At 37.1% G+C, this 25,979-nt stretch overlaps 1 protein-coding gene across 2 annotated transcripts in view; it reads left to right on the top strand.

Annotated features, from left to right (window-relative positions):
- PRCP (prolylcarboxypeptidase) overlaps nt 1-25,979 on the top strand; it is a 68,930-nt gene that overhangs the window by 41,428 nt on the left and 1,523 nt on the right. For both annotated transcript variants that reach the window (XM_045815587.2, XM_045815586.2), the window contains exons 5-9: nt 5,018-5,199; nt 5,431-5,588; nt 6,158-6,330; nt 15,984-16,148; nt 16,913-17,100. In XM_045815587.2, the coding sequence (XP_045671543.1) occupies nt 5,018-5,199; nt 5,431-5,588; nt 6,158-6,330; nt 15,984-16,148; nt 16,913-17,100 (866 nt within the window). The remainder of the gene's footprint in view (nt 1-5,017; nt 5,200-5,430; nt 5,589-6,157; nt 6,331-15,983; nt 16,149-16,912; nt 17,101-25,979) is intronic.

Raw genomic sequence — 25,979 nt, 5'->3', positions numbered from 1 at the left:
AAGATGCTGACATAAGATGACAAACTTAATTAATAAATAATGTATCTGTTCTGACTGCTCCACCGACTGGCTATTCCCCCATCTCTTTCCGTCTCCTCAGGCCTGCTTATTCCCTGAGACACAAAAACATTGAAATGAGGCCAATTAATAATCCTACAATGGCCTGTAGGTGTTCCAATGAAATGAAGAGTTGCATGTCTCTCACTTTAAGTAGAGAGCTAGAAATGATTAAGCTTAGTGATGAAGGCGTGTTGAAAGCTGAGAGAGGCCAAAAGCTAGGCCTCTTGTGCCAGTCATTCAGCCAGGTTGTGAATGCAAAGGAAGAGTTCTAGAAGGAAACTTAAAGTGCTATTCCAGTGAACATACAAATGACAAAAAAGTGAGACAGCATTATTGTTGATATGGAAAAAGTTTGAGTGGTCTGGATAGAAGATCAAACGAGCCGCAACATTCCCTCAAGCCAAAGCCTAACCCAGAGCAAGGGCCTAACTCTTTTCAATTTGATGAAGGCCGAGGGAGGTGACGAAGTTGCAGAAGAAAAGTCTGAAGCTAGCAGAGTTCGGTTCATGAGATTTAAGAAAGAAGCCATCTCCGTAACATAAAAGTGCAAGATGAAGCAGTAAGTGCTGATTTAGAAGCTGCAGTAAGTTATATAGAAGATCTAGCTGAGATAATTAGTGAAGGTGGCTACATTAAACAATAGATTTTCATTATAGACAAAACAGCTTTTTGTTGAAAGAGGATGCCATCTAGGACTTTCATTGCTAGAGAGGAGAAGTCAATGTTTGGCCTCATATCTTCGAAAGGACAGCCTGACTCTCTTGTTAGGGGTTAATGTAGCACATTTACCATTCTGAATATCCTAGGGCCTTAAAGAACAATGCTAAATCTACTTTGTTTGTGCGCTGTAACTGGAAAAACAAGCCTTGGTGCCTGCACATCTGTTCGCAACATGGTTTACTGAGTGCTTTAAAACCACTGTTGAGACCTACTGCTCAGGAAGAAAAAAGTTCCTTTCAAAATATTATTGTTCATTGACAATGCACCTGGTCACCCAAGAGCTCTGATGGAGATGTACAAGGAGATGAATGTTGTTTTCATGTCTCCTAATACAGCATCCATTCTGCAGCCCTTGGATCAAGGAATCATTTTGACTTTCAAATCTTATTTAAGAAATGCATTTCATAAGGCTGTAGCTGCCACAGAGAGTAAATCCTCTGACAGATATGGGCAAAGTCAATTGAAAACCTGGAAAGGATTCACCATTCTAGATGCCATGAAGGACATTCAGGATTTGTGGGAAGAGGTCAAAATAGCAACATGAACAGGAGTTTGAAAGAAGTGGATTCCAACCCTCATGTATGACTGTGAGGAGCTGAAGACTTCAGTGGAGGATGTAAGTGCAGATGTGGTGGAAAGAGCAAGAGAATTAGAATGAGAAGTGGAGCCTGAAGATGTGACTGAATTGCTCCAATCTCATGATAAAACTTGAATAGATGAAGAGTTGCTTCTCATGGATGAGCAAAGAAGGTGGTTTCTGGAGATGGAATCTACTGCTGGTGAAGATGCTGTGAAGACTGTTGAAATGACAGTGAATGTAGAAAATTATATAAACCTAGTTGGTAAAACAGCTATAGGGTTTGAGAGGATTGATTCCAATTTTGAAGTTCTACTGTGGGTAAAATGCTATTAAACAGCATCACATGCTACAGAGAAAGCATTCATGAAAGGAAATATCAATCAATGTGGCAGACTTCATTGTTGTTTTATTTTAAGACATTGCCACAGCCACCCTGGCCTTCAGCAACCACAACCCTGACCAGTCAGCAGCCATCATCCTTTAGGCATGATCATCCACTGGTAAAAAGATGAAAGTTCAGAAAACTCACTGAAAGCTCAGATGATGGTTAGCATTTTTTATCAATGAAGTATTTTTAAATTAAGGTATGTACATCTTTTTAGAAATAATACTAATGTACACTTAATAGACTACAGTATAGTGTAAACATAACTTTTATGTGCACTAGGAAACCAAAATAGTCATTTGACTTGCTTTATTGCGATATCCACTTTATTGCAGTGGTCTGGAACTGAACCTGCAATATCTCTGAGGTGTGCCTGTATACTTTTTATTTTTAAGTTTAAAAGTTTTTTTTTTTTTAAGTTTAGGATATTACATGTTCTAATAACATGTCCCACTCTAAGAAAGAAATGATAGCTTTAATTTGATCAGCTTGAAATTTCAAAAATTTGTATTTAATCTTTCCTTTTTATATGCAGACAGATTAAGCCTTTTTAAAACCATAATATTATCATTTATAATGTTGGTCTGTCTTTAACTCAGTGTGATGTGGTTAACTCTCACCAGCGAAATCTTAAGTTATGGCTGCAGAGACTGTGAAGGGAGCTTCTCATTGTTTCAAAAATGTCAGTAAATAGGGGCACCTGGGTGGCACAGTCGTTAAGTGTCTGCCTTAGGCTCAGGGCGTGATCCCAGCATTCTGGGATCGAGCCCCACATCAGGCTCCTCTGCTAGGAGGACACTCCCCCTGCTTGTGTTCCCTCTCTCGCTGGCTGTCTCTCTCTGTCAAATAAATAAATAAAATCTTTAAAAAAAAATGTCAGTAAATAATTCTCTCTAAATTATACACTTATATTACTGGGTCTACCACTGGAAAAATAGAATGAGGACTCAAATGTTTAATAAGATATTTTTCAATAAAATGAGGACAAATTATCCCTGTTTCAGTGAGTCCAGCAGGCCACCTGGATTCCCTTCTGGCCTTTCCTGATCTCACAAGGAGCTTTGGCCTTGACTACAGACTCTATATCTAATAAAAAGGATACTTTTCCCACAACTAAGTCACTCATGTACTACCTTTGTGATTTTGGGTGTATGAATTTGCCATCTGCACTATTATTTATGTAATATTTTTCTTTAAGCAACTCACTTTTCCAACTTTTCATTGTCTTAACAAGGGCTTTATGTACTAGTTATGTTTTTCTAAATGACATTAAAACAAGTATGAATTTTAAAAAGATTGAGCCTTATCTAAGACCATCATGCATACTACCAGTATACACATACCATCCTTTTGGGGAATTCTGAGTTAGAAGAACTTGGGGACAGTAATTTTCTAGGCTGCCTGTTTTTGAAAGTTTTAGTTTTTGTTCTCAGGGGTTTTATTGGCTCATATTATAAATAAATAAGAAAAAGTCCTTGTGTTGTAAATGAAAAGCAGAACAATTTGCTGATATTTGTTGGGCTGCATGGGAAATTCTATTCTTTAGCTTCTTATTCTGCATAATTATCTGATTAGGAGAGTTGATAGGTTCTGAAATCATTGGGAAGTAGTCAGCTTGTTGCAGACAGGAACATAATATCCTCTCCTAGATCCCTTTGGTTCATACTTTGTTAGCAAAATGGAGAGGGCTCTCTTTGATATGATTCTTTCTCTTCATGTGCTTACAGAATTTGTCAGTAGCTTGGGAGATAATATTACAAATATTATGCGAGGATTAGAAGAAAATCGCACTCAACTATACATAGTGCCGTGAAAACTGGTAGTAAAAGACTAGTCACAGACAATAAGAAAGGAGATAAGAGGTCAGAAGGTATACATCTTGGATAAGGGGGAAGGCTAAAGGAGTAGGTGACATACATAGGAAAGAGGAAAGATGGGAACTATGTGATTTCAGATTGTGCCAAATGATGGCAGAAGTCAAACAGGGTGGTGAGACCAAAGCGTGAAGATCAAATAGGACAGTCTAATAGGTATATAGCTGTACTAGTTAGCTATTGCTATGTAACAATTTACCTCAAACCTTAGTGACTTAAAACAGCAATAAACATTTATTGTCACATAGTTCCTGTGGGTAAGGAATTAAAAGTGGCTCAGCTAGGAGGTTCTTTTTCAAGGTATCTCATGAGGTTGAGGTATCAGCTGGTGCTAACAGTTATCTGAAGGCTTGACTGGTGCCAGAGAACCCTCTCCACAATATGGAGAATCCACATGAGTGACAAAATGTTGCTGGGTGTTAGCAAGAGGCTGCAATTTGTCTCTTCCAGGGTTTCTCCAAAGGCTTACTTGGGTGGCCTTGTGACAAGGCAGCTGGCTTCCCTCAAAGTCGATAATCCAACAGAGCAAGATAGAAACTCCAGTGCTTATTATGACTTAACATTGGAAGTCACATACCGCTTCTGACACATTTTATTGATTAGAACCAAGTCACTAAGTCCAGTCCAAGCTCAAAGACAGAGGACTTAGGCCTTATCTTTTAAAGGTAGATACTTTATTAGCCTCCTCAGCTTAGCAGGACTCTACCTCCTTATGTTGAAGTGAGGCAGTTGTCTCTAGGCAGAGAATTAGATGATCATGGAACATACTTTATGAGTATCCTTCTCTCAGGGATCAATGTCTTGTGTTGCCTGTTTTCTAATGCCTGAATATAGTTGCTCTATTGGTTTTTATATTTTATATTTTTATATTGTAAACAACAGGGTAATTTCCAGTTGTCTGTATATCAGACATAAGAATTATCTTTCCGATTAGGGAGGATGAGATTTATTGATGATTCTTCAATTTTTCACAGGATTTGGTCTGCCTTTGCCTGTATGGTAGCCATTTTAAATGTTTCAAGTTCTAAAAGAAAAATTATAATACAGCAATTGTCTGTTAAGCTGAGAATTGTATTCTTTCACATTTGCTATTAAATGTAAGTTACGGATTATTTCTGTTGTTTCAACAACCTCAACGAGATCTTTGGTAAATAACATTTAATAGAAATTACATTTGAATGCAAAATACATTATGTTCATCCCACAAACTTAAAATTGTTTTTTTAATGATTTGTTTAAATCAGCATTGCTATTATGTTGACTGGGCATTTTAACTCAATTGCCTAGAAATTCTATTTGGAGAAAAGCTTATCTGACTGGCTTTTTTCCTGGATCTATGCTATGCCTAAGCTGCTATTATGTGCACATTTATACGTGTTCTTTGTTACTTTTCTTTAGGATTCCAGACACTTGAATTTTCTGACATCAGAACAAGCTCTGGCTGATTTTGCAGTGTTAATCAAACACTTGAAAAGAACAATCCCAGGAGCTAAAAATCAACCTGTCATTGCCGTAGGGGGCTCTTACGGTGGCATGCTTGCAGCCTGGTTCAGGATGAAATATCCTCATATGGTGGTTGGGTAAATGCATTTATGTTGGACATGAGCACTTCTTAATGATTGTCAAGGCATACTTAGAGATTTGTTTTGGGTAAAACATGTTCTGTTGTACTGATATTTCTACTTTCTATCTCATTAACAACTATAATTTTTCTCACCATTTTTGTTCAATATCAGTTTCAATTTTAAAACTTGAATTCAGTGAGTTACATTTTTTTTCTTTTCTCCTTTCTTATTTTTCTCACCATTTAGAGCTCTAGCAGCCTCTGCCCCCATCTGGCATTTTGGTAATCTGGTACCTTGTGGTGTATTTATGGAGATTGTAACTAAAGATTTTAAGAGAAGTGGTCCAAATTGTTCAGAAACCATCCGCAGCTCCTGGGATGCTATTAATCGATTTGCAAGAACAGGTAAGCTTTAATTAATAGAATGAAATCACAGAGTTTTTTACCTTTCACTTGTTAATTTCAACACTTCGCAGTTTTTCAGTGACCTTTTTATTTAAGTAAAGCATACAAAAAAGTACACAAATCAAAATACATCACTTGATGAATTTTCACAAGGGAAAACATAATCAGTATGGTATAATAGTATATTCATCATCCAGTGTAATCAGGAACATGGCGTGTATGTGTTGTGTCTGCTGTCTTTTGCTCGACGCTATGTTAGAAACATCGATTTGTTTTATTTAGTTGTGGTTTACACATTCTGATTGCTCTCTAGTGTTCCATTTGTTTATTTACTTATTTCAACAGTATCTTTGAAGCAGGGAATAATTCATGTAATTTCTGGCAAACTCCATGAGGATAGACAACTTATTTATCATGGGATTATCCAGAGGCTCTAAAAGTATTTTATTGAATGTTGAAAGAGCATTCTTGGAGAAATGGTATAGAAGATTGAATTTTCTAAAATACCAAGTAAAGTCTTCTGTCAAGTAGTGCTTTTTAGATTCCCAACAATGTGATTCTGTTCTCAGGTGCTGGCTTGCGTTGGCTTTCTGAAGCCCTTGACTTATGTACTGCATTAACAAATACTGAGGATGTCCAGCGTTTGAAAGCCTGGATCTCTGAAACCTGGATAAATCTGGCAATGGTGGACTACCCTTATGAGTCTGACTTTTTACAGCCTTTGCCTGCTTGGCCTATCAAGGTAACAGGAAAATGTCCTTTCATCGCTTTTAATATGAACTTCTCTCTCTCTCTCTATTTTTGTTTTTAGAAAGCATCTTTTTTTTTTTAATTTAAATTCAAGTTAGTTATCATATAGTATATTATTAGTTTCAGAATTTTGTTTTATTTTTTAAACTGGTGCTTTCTGTGACTTTTAGCATCAAAGGAATCTCCAGTGACAAAGGGCTCTGGGTTTGACTAACCTGGGCAGAAAGCCTGGCTTCTGTCACTTTCTGGTTACTCACTTTGGACATCTTACCTAACTTTTCTTTTTTTCTTGTTTTAAGATTTATTTATCATTTTTTTTTAGAGAGAGAGTACAGGGGGAACAGGGAGAGGGAGAGAGCGTCTTAAGCAGACTCCATACTGAGTGCAGAGCCTGATGTGGGGCTCATCTCATGATCCTGACTGAGATCACCACCTGAGCCCAAACCAAGAGTTGGCGCCTTAACCAACTGCACCACCCAGGCATCCCTTATCTTTTCTAAACATCAGTTCCCTCTCATTTGAATAAAGGAGACAAAAATGTATAGACTATAGAGTTGTATGAATTAGAAGTAAGACCAGGAGTTGCTGCTAATGATTACTATATGCCAAGTCTTGTCCACTTTGCATGGACAATTTACTTTATTACAGCTTTGTGATGTATGTGAGACACGTAGACTTATGTCATATATGGTTAGTGCTTAATAAATGGCAACTGCTATCACAGTGCATGATTCAGTCAACTGCTAATGTGTTCTAAGTTCTACACTTATGATAAAGGAGTGATCTCCATGCAGCAGGGTGAAGTGGAAACAGTACTGACTCTGGATCCTTGATCTAGAACCACCATTTACCAGCTGTGTGATCTTGGGCGAGGCTGTCTTCTTCCCAACCTCCACGTCTTCCTCTGCAAAGTGAGATAATTATACTTACATTCTCCGTAGGTTTGTGCTCAGGATCAAATAAAATATTAGATGTGAAAATGCTCTGGGAAGTGTGAAGACACATTACATCATAAATTTTTATGTTCTTTACACGCCAAAATTCTTTATTGTGTATCCCCTTTAAAGCATTTCTTTATGAAAAACATTCTTCTTAGTTTTAAAATCAAAGTTTAGCCAACTTGGTGGTTAAGTTTAGAGAATATAACTGAAACTATAGCTAGAATGAGTGCTGAAAATGTAAATAAACTTGATAATATGAGAACCAGTTTTCAAAACCACTTTTAGTTTAAAACAGTCCTTTTGAACTTAATATTAAATGAACATTTTGCTTAAAACTTTGTAACCCAAATGGAACAAGGTCATTTGCTATTAGAGATACTTTTCTTCATCTAAAAAGTAGAATGCCAAGTGGATGTCTTGCACATAGCAGGCCGGAAGTAAATGTGTATTGAATTAAATTGATTTTAGACAATACAGAATTATTTAAAAGAACTGATCTCTCTCATGGTAAGAAAAACTGGATCAAAATAATGAGAAAAAACTAAATTTGGGTCAGTTAGCCTCCATATATGTCTTTGTGCTAATAGTGCCTTATCTGTATTATTTTACTATTTTCAGAACACTTACATATATGCTATTCCATTTAATCCCTATAATATAGGAAAAAGAGGTACAGTGGAGGAAACTTATGGAGTTTTATGGAGAGGAAATTTAAGCTCAGTGAAGAGATGGTGAAAGTGGGATTTGAACTTGGGTCTACCATTGTTCAGAACCTCTGATCTTCCACCATATTGCACTGGATTAGGAGAGGATTTGGCTGAAGTTTTGGGTGGATCACCAGCCGCATTTAGACAACTATCAGATTTAACTGTATTCTCTGTACAAAGTGAGAATTACGTTTGCATTTTTATGCCCACTTGAAGAACAAATGAGTTGTCAGGTGATAAAAACATATGGGGAATTCCTTTGTTATTTAGAATGAAGGTTGGCAAACTTTATTTTTAAAGAAGTAGATAGTTTTGTGGGCCTTGGCAAACTTTATTTTTAAAGAAGTAGATAGTTTTGTGGGCCGTTCGGTTTCTGCCACAATTACTTAGTTCTACAGCTGTAGCAAGAAAGTAGCCACAGACAAATATAAATCAATAAGAAGCACTATGTCACAATAATACTTTATTTATAAAACCGGCAGTAGCCTGGATTTGGCCTGGGAGCCGACCCCTGATTTAGAAAAAAGCCAGAGGAATACCGCTTTTTAGTGTTCATTTGTTTATGATTTGGAACAAGGAACACTAACTTTGCTTTTCTCCCCATTTCTTTAATGTTCCTTTTGAGATATTTTGCTGTTGCATCTTAAATGTAAATAAATATTCTATCCTTTCTCTCCTAAATATTCACTCAAAGTTAGTGGAGTATATCTCAAATATTTTGTCATCTGTTTTTGATTTAGCACAATCCTTCTTTTATCCTTTGTATATATACATTATAAAAGTTTAAGACAAGGTAACTTGTGTCTTTGCCCGACAGTCACCTTTTACTTTTCTTCAAGACTACTTCTTGTCATTCTCTTCAGTTATTTCTTACTGGTTTTATCCTTTCTTTTGGCATATTAAGGAATTCTTGATTGCTTATAATATATTTATGACTCTGTTTCTTGCCTGCACCCCCACCAAAAGAAATCTCTCTGCCCTCTGCTTGAGAAATTTCCATTGCCTCTATTTCCATTTCCATCCTATATGATTTCAGAATATTTCTCCTACATGTCTCCCTCCCAAACTTTTAGCTTCAGATCACTTTCTTTCACTGTTCATTCTGTTTCTCCTTTCTTGACCTCGTTCTCTGTTCTCCCAACCCACTAATCCCAGGAACACTACCCGGTTGGGGACCGCTCTTTCACTTGGATAGTTCCATTTAACCAGGACTCCTCCTCCCTCTGATACACTTCCTCCTTTTTAAAGGGCTGACAAACAGCCGTCCTTTTCTAAGTCTGTAACTCAGGCTTAGGATAGTAAGATAATATGTAACAGTTGAGTTATGAAAAAAAGTAGGTGATTTCCAGTTCTGCCTCGACCTTGTATGGTTCTGAAGGATCCATAGGCAGTGATTGAATGCCTTTTCCGTGTCAAGTATCGTTCTTTTTAATTTGTTTGTGGGCTTTGCGCACTCAGACTCCATTTGCTTTTGTTTACTGTTAACAGAAGCTGCAACATTCATGCAGAAATAATCATGGACTTGGCTGAAGGAACACAAGGAAGAAGAGAAAAGGGAAATAGAAAACCTCTCTGTCATTTGACTGCTCTGTCAGCATAAAAACTGCTAGGTTTCTTCTCACTAAAGAGCAGTTTTTAAGGATACTATAGAGGTTGTTTATTTTGAGTTAAATTTGTAGCTGATAATTCACCAAATCTTTTGGCTTAGCTTTCTGAGCGTGCAGATAGATATAGTGAAATAATAAGACATAAGATGGAAAATCTCTTCCGTTTGTCTTGGTGTTTGATAATGTATGCGACCTCTCTGGGTGGTTTAAGCGGTTTAGGTGCATTCTATGAAAAGAGAGCTTTTAATGACAAAACTAATGTGATTATCTGTGAGTGTGAGAGGGGTATTGAAACCTTAGAGAAAGAAAATCTGTTAGAAAAGCTGAATGTATCTGCTTAATCCTTTCTCTAATGTGGATGGACCGAACTTTCTGAGAGGAGGTTGGTCTTTTTTTTTTTTTTTAACCTATCTTCTTTCCTTCTTTTAAAACAAATTTCTTTGCCCCCTTTTCTTTCTCTTATTCAAATGCATATCCTTATAGGTAAGGGGACACATAAAGCTTTTAAACAAATCATTATCTTTACTTTCTCTAGTGTATGTGGGGTCAAAGGGCAGAATTTGAATATTTGGGTGCAGAGCTAATTAGTTTGGTACTAAGATTGGAACGTTCTATCTATTTCTGTACTCTTTAAAACCAGAATTATTAAAATGGATGTGTAATGCTCTTTTTAAGTTTTTTTTCCTGAATGTTCACCTATGTTCTAGGAAATAGAAAGTAAATTAAGTTATTTCATATGTTGATTGTTGAGCCTCATATTAATTACTATTTTACAGTTTTTTGTTGCATAGTAAAAAAGTTGTATGATTTTTATATTGCCACAGAATCCCTTTTATTAAAATTGTTACCTAAGACAAACTTAGAAAAATATAAAGATAACCTAAGAATAAAAAATTTGCTTAAAAAATTAAGCAGGAGACTATAGGTATATTTAGGCACTGTTTGTGTTATTTTTCTCTTATACTACAACTTTGAAGTTGAATATGTGTAGTGTTGGTTTTTACAAATGGAAGCTCCAGACTGAGTCTTGCATTTGAATCCCAGCTCTGCTACTTCCTGGCTGTATGACTTTGGGCAAGTTTCTTAACCCCTCTGTGCCTTAGTTTCCTCATCAGCAAAGTGGGGATATAGTACTTGTAATGCTTATTAGGGTTATTATGAGAATTTAATAGGACCCCGTGTATAGTAAACACTAAATTGATATTAGTTATATAATGATAACAATAGCTATTATTGTTGTTATATAAAAAAGAGGGACAGTGTTATGCCAGGACTTTGTGGCCAAAGTCTGGGTTCAGAACTTGTATTCATAGTTTTAAGATTGTATATCTGTAGCCAGACCTCTCCGAGCTTGTTTTCTCCTCTGTGATATGCAGATGGCCTTATGTTTTTCCCTGGCTCATTGTAGAGAAGGTACCTGACCTCAAGGAATATTCGTTAGTTGTACTAGCAGCCTCAGTCCCAGATGCCCTCATATCAGTGAATTTACGGCATAAGTAGAGATGCTATACCTTATGTAGAAATTGTTTGGAAGAAGCTAATTTGATAGTGTCCACAAAATAAATAGAAAATATAGTACAGAGGCTACATGGGTGGTGAGTATTCTGAATGGAAGTGGTTGGCAGGGACTCTTTCCTTGTTGTCTGAGTAAATCATAGCCCCTAAATAAACAATCAGTAGGCCAAGTGCTTGTACTCATCAACTGGCTAGTAACTGCAAATTATCAGGCTTAAGGTGAAGTGAGTATTAGATGAGGTTGAACCAAAGAAGCTGATATCTGACTGTGTTTGACTTATAAACATGGCAATTTCATGTGGTTCCAACTTAACATTTATATAAGTGTTTTGTGCATTCTGTGGATCTTTAATAAAAGCACATGATTATCTCCTTTTATTCTTTTTTTGTTGGTGTTTTGTTTTTAAAGTTATTTATTTATTTATTTATTTATTTATTTATTTATTTATTTATTTATTTATTTATTTATTTATTTTAGAAATGGGGAAGAGAGAGACAGAGAAAGAGTGGTTGTGTGAGCAGGTTTGGGGAGAGAAGCGAAGGGAGAGAGACAAGCCGACTCTGCGCTGAGTATGGAGCCCAGTGCGGGCTCGGTCCCACAACTCCAAGATCATGACCTGAGCTGAAATCAAGAGTCGGACACTTAACTGACTGAGCCACCCAGGCGCCCCATGATTATCTCCTTTTGAATAAGCATGGAAATAGTGCTGAGGTTTTGCTAGTATAAATTCAGTATTTTTTTTAAAGCTTCATTCATTGTTTACTACCATAATTGTTAAGAAAGTACATAAAGATATGTAGAGATTGTGTTCTTTATGCTAGAGGATGATACCTGGACTCACAGAGGTTTTGAACTAGAAAGGAACTTTAGGAGCACTAAAATAATAAAATTCCCTTAGTAAATTTGTAAATATTTTACAAAAAATTTTAAGTGATATTTTTTAGGCCTTCTATTATCTAGTGTACCAGTGGAATTATAAATTGGTACTTTCTTTCTGTAAGGCCGCTTGACAGGGTGTAGCAAAGGCCTTAAAAGTGTTTATTTCCTGGGGCACCTGGGTGGCTCAGTTGGTTAAGCGCCTGCCTTCAGCTTAGGTCATGATTCCAGGGTCCTGCTCAGCAGGGAGCCTGCTTCTCCCTCTCCCTCTGCCCCTCCCCACTGCTCCTGCTCTCTCTCTCTCTCTCTTTTTTAAATAAATAAATAAATAAATAAATAAATAAATAAAATCTTTTTAAAAATGTTTATTTCCTTTGAGTCAATTATCTCAATAAAACAATTAAGGTTATAATGTAAAGCTTTAGCCCCAGGGTTATTTATATTATAGCCTTTGTAGTGTGAAAGATTGGGAATGATACAAATGAGCAATTGTAGGATTGCTTCAACTTTTCCTCAACTTCCCATCCTGGTCATTGTCCTTCTTTAAGTGTGGTGCTCAGAGCTGGACCCAGTACTCCAAAGGAGCCCTGACCTCACAGAGGACAGTGGACCCAGGGGTGGCCTTAATCTGGACATGGAATTCTATGAGATGCCAAGTTTCTGACCATGATGTTCTCTCTGTGTAACTGGGGCTGCCGAAACCCAAGTATTGTCAGCTGGTGCCAGTCCCCAGCCATGCTTGTGTCTTTTAAGAAGTGACAGTAACTGCTGTTTGCAGAGATGGCTATTCATGGGGACTCCTTTTCTTTGCCTGACAGAGGGCCAGTGTTCTAGCTCTGAGAGGGGATCTGATGCCAGCATGTGAGTCACACTTAACTTGCTACTGTTCTTTTCCAAAGCGTTAGGCTACTTGTTTGTTGTTGCCCATCAGCACTCCCTTTTCCTCCTGCCCAGCTTACATTGGTTACCCTGCCTCTTCTATTGAGCTATGCTCGAACTTAATGCTCTTCTATGCATTCCATGGGTCCATTCCATAGTTTTATGCTGCATTTGCAAAGAGCTGAGTCCACTGTTAGTGTCCACAGTCAAGAAGGAATGCTGATCAACTGCTGGCAATAAGTAATTCAACAAATTCTGTGACTGGTTCTTGATTTCCATATTTTCTTATTTCTGATTGGCATATTTCTTAGGAACATGTTCTGAGAAAAGTGCTATTCAAATGTTAGGCATTTTTTGACCTACCATTAATAATTGAAAGTTGTCAGAACAGTAAAACACTGGTTTTTTTTCTTCAGCTTGCATTTTCTTATTCCTTTAGGCTTGATAGGTTTGCTCAATTCTGTTTCTTTATGTACACCTTTTTAGGTGTATCTTATTCTTATTGACCTTGCTGTTACTTTTTAAAAATTTATTTTTAATTTTTTAATTTTTTTATTATGTTCAGTTAGCCAATATAGAGTACATCATTAATTTTTGATGTAGTGTTCAGTGATTCATTAGTTGTGTATAACACCCAGTGCTCATCACAACACGTGCCCTCCTTAATTGCTGTTACTTTTTTAAGGTATATCCAAGTTATTTGGACATCTTAATTTCTGACTTTTCTTTCACTTGTTATTTCCAAAACTTACTGGGAATAGTGCATGCTCTATCTCCCTTTTGGAAAGACACATTGCAGTTGAGCATATTAAAGTCCCCGAGGAATCCTGCAGTCAAGTAAACTGTTCACATTTGCCAGTATAACATTTCTTAAAATTACTTGACTATGAAAGCTTTTTAACATTTCACAAAAATGTTTTTGTGCTGAATACATTTGGGGAGAGACATTGAATTTTCCCTGATTCATTTCTTCTGCCTTTTCGTGTTTCTTTTTTTTTATCAGAAAGGTGTTGCTGGAAACTGGTCCTAAGCAAAACTGTGATGAGAGACTGGGTTTGCTTTCTGCTGTTCACTTCCTTTCTCAGTGTCCTCCTTTCCTGAGTGGGAGCACATCCCCAGCCCAGGCCCTGTGGCTTCTGCTGCCCAGAGTCTCTCCCTGAAGTAGAGTAACTAGACTCTTTCTTTCTTGGCTCTTTCTTCTCTGGACGTCTCTCTCTCTTTTAATCAGAACTTGCCTGCTGTATACATTTTTTCCATATGAAATGAGAAAGGGCCAAATCACTGACTTCATGTCAGGATGTTAATAGAGGATGCAAGCTTAATGAATGTGTTTTCCTTGCCATTGTGGCTATTTGCAGTTTTACAAGAGAAGCTTTCTAAGCTGTGTAGCATGATGAATAAGATGTGTATTTCGTAACTAGAGAGATCTGGGGTTGTATCTAGATCTTAACATTTACCAGTTGAGTGACTTCAAATAAAGTGGTTTAACCTAAGATTCAGTTTCTCTGTGCAAAATAGTGGACAATAATATATCTGATAAGATTGTTTGAAGACTATATGATATAATGGTTATAAACCCGGAACTCAGTAATTAGTAGTTATTGTTGTTTTTCCGCTGTGATTCCATTGCCTGTGATTTTCCCCCAACATTTTATTGTGTAAAATTTCAAATATGAAAACATTAAAATAATTGGACAGTGAGCACCCATAAAAATACCACCTAAATTCTAGAAAAGTATTTTGCTGTATTTGATTTAGCATGTATATATTTGCCTAGCCATCCTTCTATCCTTCATTCCATTTTATTTTTTAAATGCATTTCAAAGTAAGTTGCAGATATCAATACACTTTTTTTTCCACGTTTTCAGGTATTTATTTATTTATTTATTATTATTATGATATGTTAGTCAGCATACAGTACATCATTAGTTTTTGATGTAGTGTTCCATGATTCACTGTTTTGGTATAACACCCAGTGCTTCATGCAATATGTGCCCTCCTTAATACCCATCACCGAGCTAGCCCATCCCCCCATCCCCCTCCCCTCTAAAACCCTCCGTTTGTTTCCTGGAGTCCATAGTCTCTCGTGGTTCATTTCTCAGTACACTTCTCTTGAACACTTCACCTTTATCATCATTAACTAGAGTTCAGTATTTATGATTTTTTTAGATAAAATTTATATACAGTGAATTGCACAAATTGCAAGTGAACTGTTTGTTGTATAACCCAGACCTCTGTGAAGATATGGAATATTTCCTTACCCCTGAAAGTTCCCCATGCCCCTGTCTAGTCACTTATGCCTTCACTCCTAACCTTGAGTATTGTCTGTGATTTTTAATACTAGAATTTCGGGCGCTGATTATAGTCTAGTGATCAGAACATTTGGAAGCTGGGTTGGTACTTGGTATGCTTCTTATCACACCATGGACATTGGAGCTTCGTATAGTTTCTCCATAAGAAATATTATAAATTTTACAGTTTCATAAAAATGTATTTATTCATTCAGCTAGCATTTAGTTGTCAGTTACTTTGCTGAGTGCTGAGTGAGAGGTTATGGAATCAAATGAGTACAGTGCAGTACTATAGGGGCTGTGCTAGAAACAAGTACAGGGCATAAGTAGAAGCACAAAGCGAGTGATTTAGTTCTTTCCAACTTGAGGGCATAGCTAATGATGGCCTTATAGAGGAGGTGATATTTGAGCTAAGTATCATAGAAAATGAATTGGTGTTTGCCAGACATTAATGGAGTAGGAGAGTGGGAAAAAGGTATTTCAGACAAAGAGGAGAGAAAGAGCCTGGTGTGGTGGGAATGGTTTTGCTGGACTGGAACAAACGATGAGGCCACAGTGGTAGATGTGGAGGACTTTGCATGCCGTGCAAATGTCTTTGGTTTATTTCTATAGCTAAGAGAGTAATTTAAATTTTATACTTGTAGAGTAATGATTTATTCATTTATGAACAAGATTATACTCAAGAGATAAAAATTGTCAAGCAGTGCTGTTAGATGTTTAAGATTGTTTTATAGGCAAATCAAAATCATACTTCTTTTTTTCATTAAAAATTATGATTTTATAAATATATTCTTATTCTTCTTCCTTTATGTCTCTTTAAAATGACAGGTAGTGTGCCAGTATTTGAAAAATCCTAGTGTATCTGATGCACAGCTTCTGCAGAATATTTTCCAAGCTCTGAATGTCTATTACAATTATTCAGGCCAGGCAAGCTGCCTGAATATATCAGAGACAACAACTAGCAGTCTGGGAACCCAGGGTTGGAGCTATCAGGTAAGTGTGTATCATTTCCTCAAGTGAAACTTACTTTTCACTGATATGGTTGTACTGTAACAGAGTTCACAAGATTTTGTCATTAACCTGGATCCAAATCGGGGCTCCATTATCTTACAATGTGAGACTGTGGATAAGTTCCTTCCTTCCTTCCTTCCTTCCTTCCTTCCTTCCTTCCTTCCTTCCTTCCTTCCTTCCTTCCTTCCTTCTTTACTTCCTTCTTTCCTTCCTGTGTTTAGTCATCACCAAAGATATTCTGGGTACTTACTGCATGTCAGACAACATTCTAGGCTGCGAAGATACAAAGGTAAATAGGACAGATCTCTCCTTCAAATATAGCTCAGTGAAAAAGATACTTATGTTACAATAGATCTTGGTAAGTCCTATAAATGAAGCATTTTATGGATACAGAAAAGAGGGGCAGTCTAACTTGACTCTCTCTGAGCCTCCATTCCTTCATCTGTATGAGACTATTAATAATACTTTCCGTCCAGAGTTGTTTTGATGATTAATTATGATAATAGATGTGAAGGAAAGCAGTTTACAAAAGAAGAATATATAGCCTTAACTTCTGTAACTTCTCAGCTGAGCCTTTCCAGGAATAATGAGAGGTGGTATGACAGAGGTAAAGAGCAGGTGCTCTGAAGCCAGACTGCCTGAGTTCAAACCCTAGCTTTGCTGCTACTAGCTGTATGACTTCGGATAATTTATTTAACTCTGTTCCTCATTTTCTTATTGGATTCTCTTTCGGTTTCCTTTTTTAGGCCTGCACAGAAATGGTCATGCCTTTCTGTACTAATGGTATTGATGATATGTTTGAACCTCACTTATGGAACTTGAGGGAATTTTCTGATGACTGTTTCAAACAGTGGGGTGTAAGGCCAAGGCCTGCCTGGATCATTACTATGTATGGAGGCAAAAACATCAGTTCACACACGAACATCATTTTTAGGTGAGTTTTTACTGATGCAAAGAAAAACTTCGGTTGATGGAGATATTTGTAGAATAGCTGAGAAGATAGAACAAGAAAAATGCTGACAATAAACAATATAGAATGCAGTAGTGGTATCCGTCATGTCTTTCTTGAAAGACAGAGGATGCTGCGTAAGAAATACGATTTTATACTCTATTACCAACGTGCTTAAAGGATAATAGCAACAAAATTTGAATATTTTATAAAAAAAAACGCTAGCACAAAATGAAGCATCATCTGCTGCTCTCAATTTGTGTTGCTGTTGTTGCTATTGTTAATTGTTAATAAAGGTTTTTTAATATTTATTTAATAAATAAACTTTTTAGGTGCCTACTCTGTTCTGTTTCAGGCACTATGTGAAGCACCTTAAATAAATTGCCGTATTAAATCCTTACAACAGTTCCGTGAAGTAGTTGTTACAGTCCCCTTTTCACTGAGGAGGAAAGTGAAGGTCACTGTGTTTAGTCAGTTGCCAAACCTCATCTAGCTTTGTTATAGTTACTGAGTGGTAAAGCCACATTTCAACCTTGGGCTGTCTGACTACAAAACCTGTGTTTTTTCTTCTATGTTACACTGCTTCTTTAGAAGGGGTGTATTTGGTATTGGCTCATGTCAGACTTAATTGAGTAGACTCCTGTGTGTATCTGATTGTGACTTTAAAATTTCCATATTTTGGTTTGAACACAAGGCTGTCAGCTCTTAAGATAACAACCAATTATTCAAAAAATTTCCCCAAATCTACATGGAAATAGTCGAGATAGTATATATACTTCTTAACCTAGAGCCATTGTTTAAACTGTAAATGTCATTCTTTTACAAGCTCTTTAAAACGAGTGTTAAATTTGGTCTTCTGGACATGGCCAATAGCTGAAGGATTGTTCTCTGGATTTAGGCTGGTGGCACTGCCTACTTTGCAAAAGAGCCTCCGTCTTATTAGATTCAAGCTGTTTTGCTCACCCAGCAGGGTACCTGCCCCAAATAAAAGGTGAAACACTTAAATGGAAAACTTAAAGATTCTTTCGTTTAATTTCTTTAAATTGTCTTTCTTGTTCTCAGTAGGATTCTTCAAAACTATACTCTTTAGCTCAACCTTATAAAGTGATGGTTGAGCAAATAAATCTAAATATAGATTATTTAAGGAAACTGTGCCAAAGTAGGGTGTGTGAAATCAGGAAAACATGAAGGGACCTAAAGGACTGAAAAAGGCTTAAACACAACTTTGGGTGTCCAAGTTCATTTTTGTTCCTCAGAAGAGGAAGTACTTTGTCAATTTCTTGTTTTCCTTTGGTAATTTATCTCCGCATGGTATTTAAACTTTTAACTCCATATTAAGGTGAGACTTTCTAACAGAACTGTGCAAAGGTCAGATGAGCTGTTTTAAATACAATTACTTAAGCTCTTGGATCCTCAGTCTTCTTTTCTGTAAAATGCTAATGATAATAATACCACTCACCACACAGTGTTGTGTGATACTTAAGAGTTAACCCAAGGAAGTATTTGGCCCAGATTTGACAAATATGTATGCTCAAAAAATATTTGTTGAATGAGTAAATGGAAATACACTCTCTGCCTTGAGTTTATGTCCTAGCCACAGGGAACTGTTTGTCTTTGCATGTCCTTTCCCTTCCTCTTTTTCTCCTTTTCTTAAGACTCAGGCATCCTCCAAGAAACCTTCCCTAATCCCAGGGAGTTTAGATTTCCCCCAACCCCTTAGCTTCACTAGGCCTGTGAATATCACTTACCACTCTGTGTGGAAATTATCTATTTGTGTTTCTTTCTGCCCCATGAGTTTGTAAACTTCTCAATGCAGAGACTTTGTCTTAATCGTATCTGTGCCTTTTACGCCTACTCCAGTGACTGGCACATATTGGATGCCCAAGAAATGTGTGTGTTGATAAAAACAAGGAACAAAATACAAAGCTTAGAAAGTCTTCAGAGGCATATGAAAGTTTAAAGGCAGGACTATGTGAAGATACTGGTTTATCTTTTTGCAATGGCAAGTCTACTTTTAAAAAGAAATATTTATGCTGCTAGGTGTGAGAAATCCAATGTAAAAATTTTAAAGTTATTAAAAAATCAAAATTTTCCTGCTTTTCTGAAGAAAACACATTGCTAAAGTAAAGAAACAGCCTTAGGTGTCTCTGTTCTGGCTACTTAGTGGCTACTAGCTAGAAAAAGGTTTTGGTTGATGAGTAAGAAAATGTCTGAGGAACCAGGTGGAAAGTATCTTTATGTCCATGCCTCTCTCCTTAGGTCATCTCACACAAATCCAGTTGTGACTGCTTTTCTGAATGGAAAGTTCAGTCTATTTATCAGATAGGAGGTTTGTCAGTTAAGTTAAAAGGCTGGGTTTTGAAGTCAGGGAGACCAAGTTAGCTGGAAAGCCTTAGGCAAATTGCCAATTTGTATAAGTTAGAAATAATGACTACGAAACAGGGTTACTTTAATGAGTAAATAGATTATCATGGAAGTAAGCACCATGAGGGCAGAGATTTTGTTTGCTCACTGTTGAATGCATGGTACATACTCAGTAAACATTTGTTGAATGAATGAGGACTTAATAAATAGTAGCCATTAATCATTCTATTTCAGTAATTTTTTTTTATTCCACAGTTGTTTTGTTAGAAGGATTTATTTTCCCCCCAACTCCAACTGGTAAGAAATTATCTTACCAATGGTCATGCTTAGTTATTTAAATATAAATCCAAAAGGAAGTCCCTGAGGAGCTGGTTAGTTTAATATCATTTCTCAGGCAAATTAATTGTTGCCAGTGATTAGAAGCTTGCTGTTGGGAATTTTATCCAGGCATCTAGACTCTCTCATGAAAGCCAGTATTTTTTTTTTTTTTTGGTAAATGTCCCAGTGGCTGGTTTGGCTTTCACGTGTCTAGGACCAAGAAATTCAAGTCCATGTGCATCTTAGGTCTCTCGGCAACTCCAAACACTGTTGCTAAGCCACTGGGCTGATTCAGATGACCTTTTAAATCAAATGCAGTTTGCTTATTATGTGGCTGTTGGGATGGCTTTTTGTTTTGCAAATAATGGAGAGTTTCCTATCTGGGTTGGTCCTGTCAAATTGGAATAATGATAAAGGCTATTTGTTCACTTAAGAGAATCTAACCCCTTGTATAGTTTACTTTAAGAATTTATCTGGTAGTTGAAAACTAAGGCTGCTGTTTTGCATGTGAGTTACCTTTTTTGTTTTTAACAAAATCAAAAATCTACATTTTTGAAGTGGTTTTTTTTTTCCCCCAAGAACGATGTTATTAAGGTGCAGTTGAATTAATTTGGTTTGTAAAGAAAGGTGTGGTGAGACTAGAACAGGGACTTTTTTAAAGATTTATTTGAGAGACAGGGTGAGCGTATGAGTTGGGGGAGGGGCAGAGGGAGAGAATCTTCAAGCATACTTCCTTCTGAGCAGGGAGCCCATGGTGGGCTGGATCCCACGACCCCTGAGATCATGACCTGAGCTGAAACCAAGAGTAGGATGCTAAACCGACTGAGCCACCCAGGTGCCCCTAGAACAGGGAGTTTAAAATTGTATTTCCCATCCAAGTACTAACCAAGCCTGACCCTGCTTAGCTTCTGAGATCAGACGAGGGTGATCTGGTCGTAGACTAAAATTGTATTTCAAATATACACACACACACACACATATATATAATGTACCTAAGTGCTTATTTTCTCATTTAGTTTGTACATTTACCTGGAAAAAGTTGATCACATTACTTTTCTGGCCAAATTTTTGTGAGATATGCTTTCACATCCTTTTTCATGATTCATTTACCTCTCAGAAGTATTAACACTTCTCATGCTTACGGAATATGATCATAATAATTATAATAATACTGCACATTTGTGTATTATTTTATAGTTTATACCTTACTGTCACATTATTATTTAACTTGAACCTCACAGTATCTCTGTGAGGGAGGGGCATTATCTTTTCTTTAAAAAATTTTTTTGGGGGGTTGCCTAGGTGGCTCAGTCAGTTAAGCTGTCTGACTCTTGGTTTCGACTCAGGTCATGATCTCATGGGTCAAGGGATTGAGCCCTGTTAGGGGCTCCAGGCTGAGGGGTTAGTCAGCGGAGATTTTCTCTCTCCCTCTGGCCCTCCCTGCTGCTTTCTCTCTCTCTCTCTCTCTTTCTATTTCTAAAATTTAAAAAAACCTTAAAAAATAATTTTTTTTTTGTAATACATGTGGGAATTAAGGTTCACAGAGGTTTGATGACTTACCCAAGGTCATGGGTTGGTAAGGGTATACAACTTAGATCATCTTAATTTGTTGTTCTTGCCACTAGTATACACAGGTGAAGTTCAGTCTCTCTGTATTTATATTAATCACTTATATTAACTCTGGTTTCCCTTGTAAAAAGTACTGAGGTAATTTCATGTTCCTGAACTTGCATACATATATTTATAGATCCCTTTGTAGGGCATTTAGTACAAGGCCACAGACAGCTAGACACTTACATTTTTTTTCATTCATTCAATAAATATTTGGCTCCTACCATGTGCCAAGCCTGGTTCTAGGCACTGTGGATAGAGTAATAAACAAAAGAGACAAAATCCCTACCCTCATGGTGTTCTGGTTGGAGAAATAGGTAAAGGTTGTACCTATAAATATGATAGAAGGAGCTAAGTGCTAAGGAGGAAAAATAAACCAGGGGAGAGGCCGTGAAATGTCGGGAGAAGGGAAAATGTTTGCAATTTTATTTTATTTTATTTCTTTTATTTACTTAAGTAATCTCTACAGTGAATGTGGGGCTTGAAACTATGGCCCTGAGATCAAGAGTCATATGCTTTTCCAACTCAGCCAGCCAGGCACCCCGAGGTTTGCAATTTTAGATGAGAGTTACCAAGGAACACCTCACCAAAGGGGAACTTTTGAAAAATGATCTAGTGGAAGAAGGTAGCTATGGGGTTGGTGGGGTAAGAACACTCTAAACCAAGGAGTAAGCAAGGGCAAAGGCCTTGAGAGGTACATGTCTTATCATGTTCTCTTCCAGGTCTAGTAAGGAGGTCAGTGTGGCTGGAGTGGAACTAATGAGGGAGAGAGTAGCAGGAGAGAAAATCAGAAGCTACAGAGGGCCCAGATCATGTAGAGACTTGTAGATCCTAGTAAAGATTTTGGTTTTTAGTCTGAGTGAAATGGGAAAACTCAGTGTTTTGAGCAAAGAAGTGACATAATTTAATTCAGGTTTTAACCAGATCAAATTGGCTGCTCTAAGCAGGGAGATAAGAGTAAAAGCTGGAGGGTCAGTTAAAACATTATTTAGGCTAGAGATAATGGTGATTTGGGTCAGTGGCAGTGGAGGTGGTGAGAAGTGTTGAAATTCTGGATATATTTTTGAAGATATAACTGACAGGAATTGTTGACCGATTGGACGTGAAAGAAAGAGAAGGTTAAAGAGTGACATCAAACTTTTTGGCCTGACTAGAAGGATAGGGTTGCCTTTAACAAAGATTGGGAAGATAGTGAGAGGGCTGGTTGGGAGCTGGGGAGTATTAAGAGCTCTGTTTTGGACCTGGTAGGTTTGAGATGTCTAATTAGATTTCCATGTAAAAATGTCAAGTAGGCAGTTGAATTTTGCCTTTGAAGTTTAGGGGAAAGGTCCTCGTTAAAGGCATTATTTGATAGTAGTCTGTGTATAGATTGTACTTAAAGATGAGACTTATAAAAGTGGTTATGTAGATTATGGGAACTATTTCGTATATCTGATAACGTGACCCTAAAGATTTATTATTTCAGGCTTTGTAACAGTATCAGCAAATTGGAATGTACATGAAACAAATGTCAGAATGCACATAAAAATGTTCTGTAAGTGAAATCAAGTGATATGTAGATAAAGATATACCAAGAGGTGCAGTATCAGGAGAAAGTGATCTAATAGTTGCCAGATTCTTAAATCTAGGTATTTCAGTCTTTATTTCATTTTGAGGAATCTAAACTTCCATGAGATTAGGAAGCTGAGAAGCAGACCTGGAACTGGAACCCAGGTGTGTCTAATCCCGAAGCTCATGCTCTTCTTACTCTGCACCACACAAGTCAAGAGGGTATGTGCTGTTCATTTCCAACCCATGTCCATGAAATGCAATGTAGTATAAGACTGAGCATTGGACTGGGGTTACAAGACCTGATTTTGTATCTCAGATTTGCCATTTCTAGCCGAATGATTTGGGCAAGTCATTTAATTTCTCTGGATACTAGTTTTCTCATTTATAAAAGAGTTGTAATTAAACCAATCTCACAGAGTTGTTGTAACAATCAAATGTGAAAGGCTTTGTAAACTCTAAACCACCTTATGCAGGTGTGGAGTTAATAATGCTAGGGAGCAATTTGATTTACAATAGCATCAAGAATAAAATACTTAGGAATAAGTTTAACAAAAGAAGTATAAGACCTATACACTGAAAACTACAAAACATTGTTGGAAGAAATTAAAGATCTAAATAAAGGAAAGGCATCTCATGTTCTTGTGGAAGAAGAAATATTGGTAAGGTGTTAATTTTCCACAAATTGATCTACAAATTCAGTGTAATCTCTATCAAAATCTCAGCTTTTTTTCTGCATAAATTGACAGGCTGATTTTAAAATTCATATAAAAATATAGTGGACCCAGAATAGCCGAAACAATCTTTAAAAGGAAGAACAAATTTGAAGAAGAACTCATACTTCGTTATTTCAAACTTATTATAAAGCTACCATAATCAATACATTATTATACTGTCATAAAGAAAGACATGCAGATCTTTCGAAGAGAATTGATAATCAGGAAATCAACCCTTGTTATGTGTATGGTCAATTGATTTTTCGACAAGGACCAAAACAATTTATTGGGGAAAGAATAGTTTTTTTTCTAGAAATGATACTGGGAGAAAGGATATTCACAAGCCAAAGAAAGAAGTTGGATACCTATTTCATAGCCATATAAAAAAATTAACTCAAAATGGATCAAATAATTTTAATTGATAACTCAATTTAAAAACAGTCAAGGATCTGAATAGATATTTTTTCAAAGAAGATATACACCCGGCCATTCAGCACATGAAAAAAATGCTCCATACCGTAAGTCATTTGGGAAATTCAAATCAAAACCACAGTGAGATTCCATTTCACAACTATGTAGGATGGCTATAACCAAAAAGATAATAAGTACTGGCAAGGATATAGAGAAATTGAAACCCTTATATTAATGGAGGATAGTTGGAAGAAAGGCAGGCAGGGTAAAGGGGGGGGGCGTTTAAGAGGAAACTAGCCTTGATTCAGGATGCTCAGGTGGTAGTGTGGCTGAGGGTTCTAAGGAGCTGGATTAAGGCTCCAGTCTCTTTGGGGACGTGGGTTTGAATCTGGCCGCTGCCAAAACATTTTTTGAGGCGTCTGGGTAGCTCAGTCAGTTAAGCGTCTACCTTTGGCTCAGGTCATGATCTCAGGGTTCTGGGATCAGAGCCCCACGTTGGGCTCCCTACTCAGTGGGGAGCCTGCTTTTCCCTGTCCCTGTGTCCCCTGCCCCACTCAGACTCTTATCTCTCGTTCTCAAAAACAAAACAAAAACAAAACAAAACAAAAAAAACAAGGAAACTACCTTTAAAAGGAAAAAGACCCCATCCTGTTATTCTAGGCTTTACTCAGTGCCCCAGCTTTAAGTCTTCCTACTGGGAGGACTTAGAACTTGTATACGGCAGAAAAGAAGGAAATGGCCTTCGGGTCCTAACCTGGCCCCAGGTACAGCTCAACAGCCTGTTGGGTATTTAAGCAAAGAGCTTGATCTGGTAGCCTGTGGCTGGCCAGCATGCCTTAGGGCAGTGGCAGCTGCAGACCTCTTGATCCCCAAGTCTTCGAAACACCACTCTGGAAGGAGCCCTCCACCCTTCCTCACGTGAACAACTACCTAATAGGTAGATGAGTGCATGGACAAAAACCTAATTGGGTGACAGGTGCATGGAGGGTTAATCAGATTAAAACAACCTGCCAGAAATCTCATAAAAATGCCTGGACTTAGAAACTCTGAGGGCAACCCTCTCAGGTGCCCTCCCTCTTTGGGAGCTTTGTACTATTAATAAACTTTGCTTTGCTGCCCACCACTGTTCATCTGGTCTACCTCTTCATTCTTTGAAGTGGTGTGACCAAGAGCCACGGGCACTAAAGGAAAAGAAATCCTGAAACAATATGTTGCTAGTGGGATTGTAAAATAGTGTAGCCACTTTGGGAACAGTTTGACAGTACATTAAAAGGTTAAGTCACCATATATCCCAGAAATTCCATTTTTAGGTATATATCCAAGAGAAATGAAAGCTTGCACCCATGCAAAAACTTGTATGGAGATGTTCATGGGAGCAGTGTTGTCCGTAATAGTCAAAAAGTGGAAACAATACAAATGTGCATCTGATGAGTGGATAAATAAAATGTGATATATCCATACAATGGAATATGATTTGGCAATAAAAAGGAATAATGTACTGATACATGCTACAACATAAATGAAACTTGAAAACATCATGCCAAAGTGAAATAAGTTGATCACGAAAGACTACATATTGTATAATTCCATTTATACGAAATGTAAATGTTAGCAATATTGTTAAGAATGCTACCAGTGGAATATTGGGTTTTTACTCAGCTAAACTAAATAGCCAGTTTTAATGACTGATCTGTTTACATCATTCTGAAATGTTGTGTGAACCAGCCAAGACTAATAAAATACCATTTCTTTAACTTAAAAGCTAATATAAACTGAAGATCTTTGAGTAATGCCCGAAGTCCCTGATTCCATATCCAGGGGAATTTTTTCAGTTCTACCATCCTATTTCCCACAGTACTGTAATAAGATGAAAGTATTATTTAAAAAGAAAAAAAG

Source organism: Ursus americanus, chromosome 16 (assembly GCF_024610735.1).
Source record: "Ursus americanus isolate L20-20 chromosome 16, mUrsAme1.1.p, whole genome shotgun sequence".
Taxonomy (NCBI): Eukaryota; Metazoa; Chordata; class Mammalia; order Carnivora; family Ursidae; genus Ursus; species Ursus americanus.
This window is presented reverse-complemented; position numbering and strand designations above follow the sequence as displayed.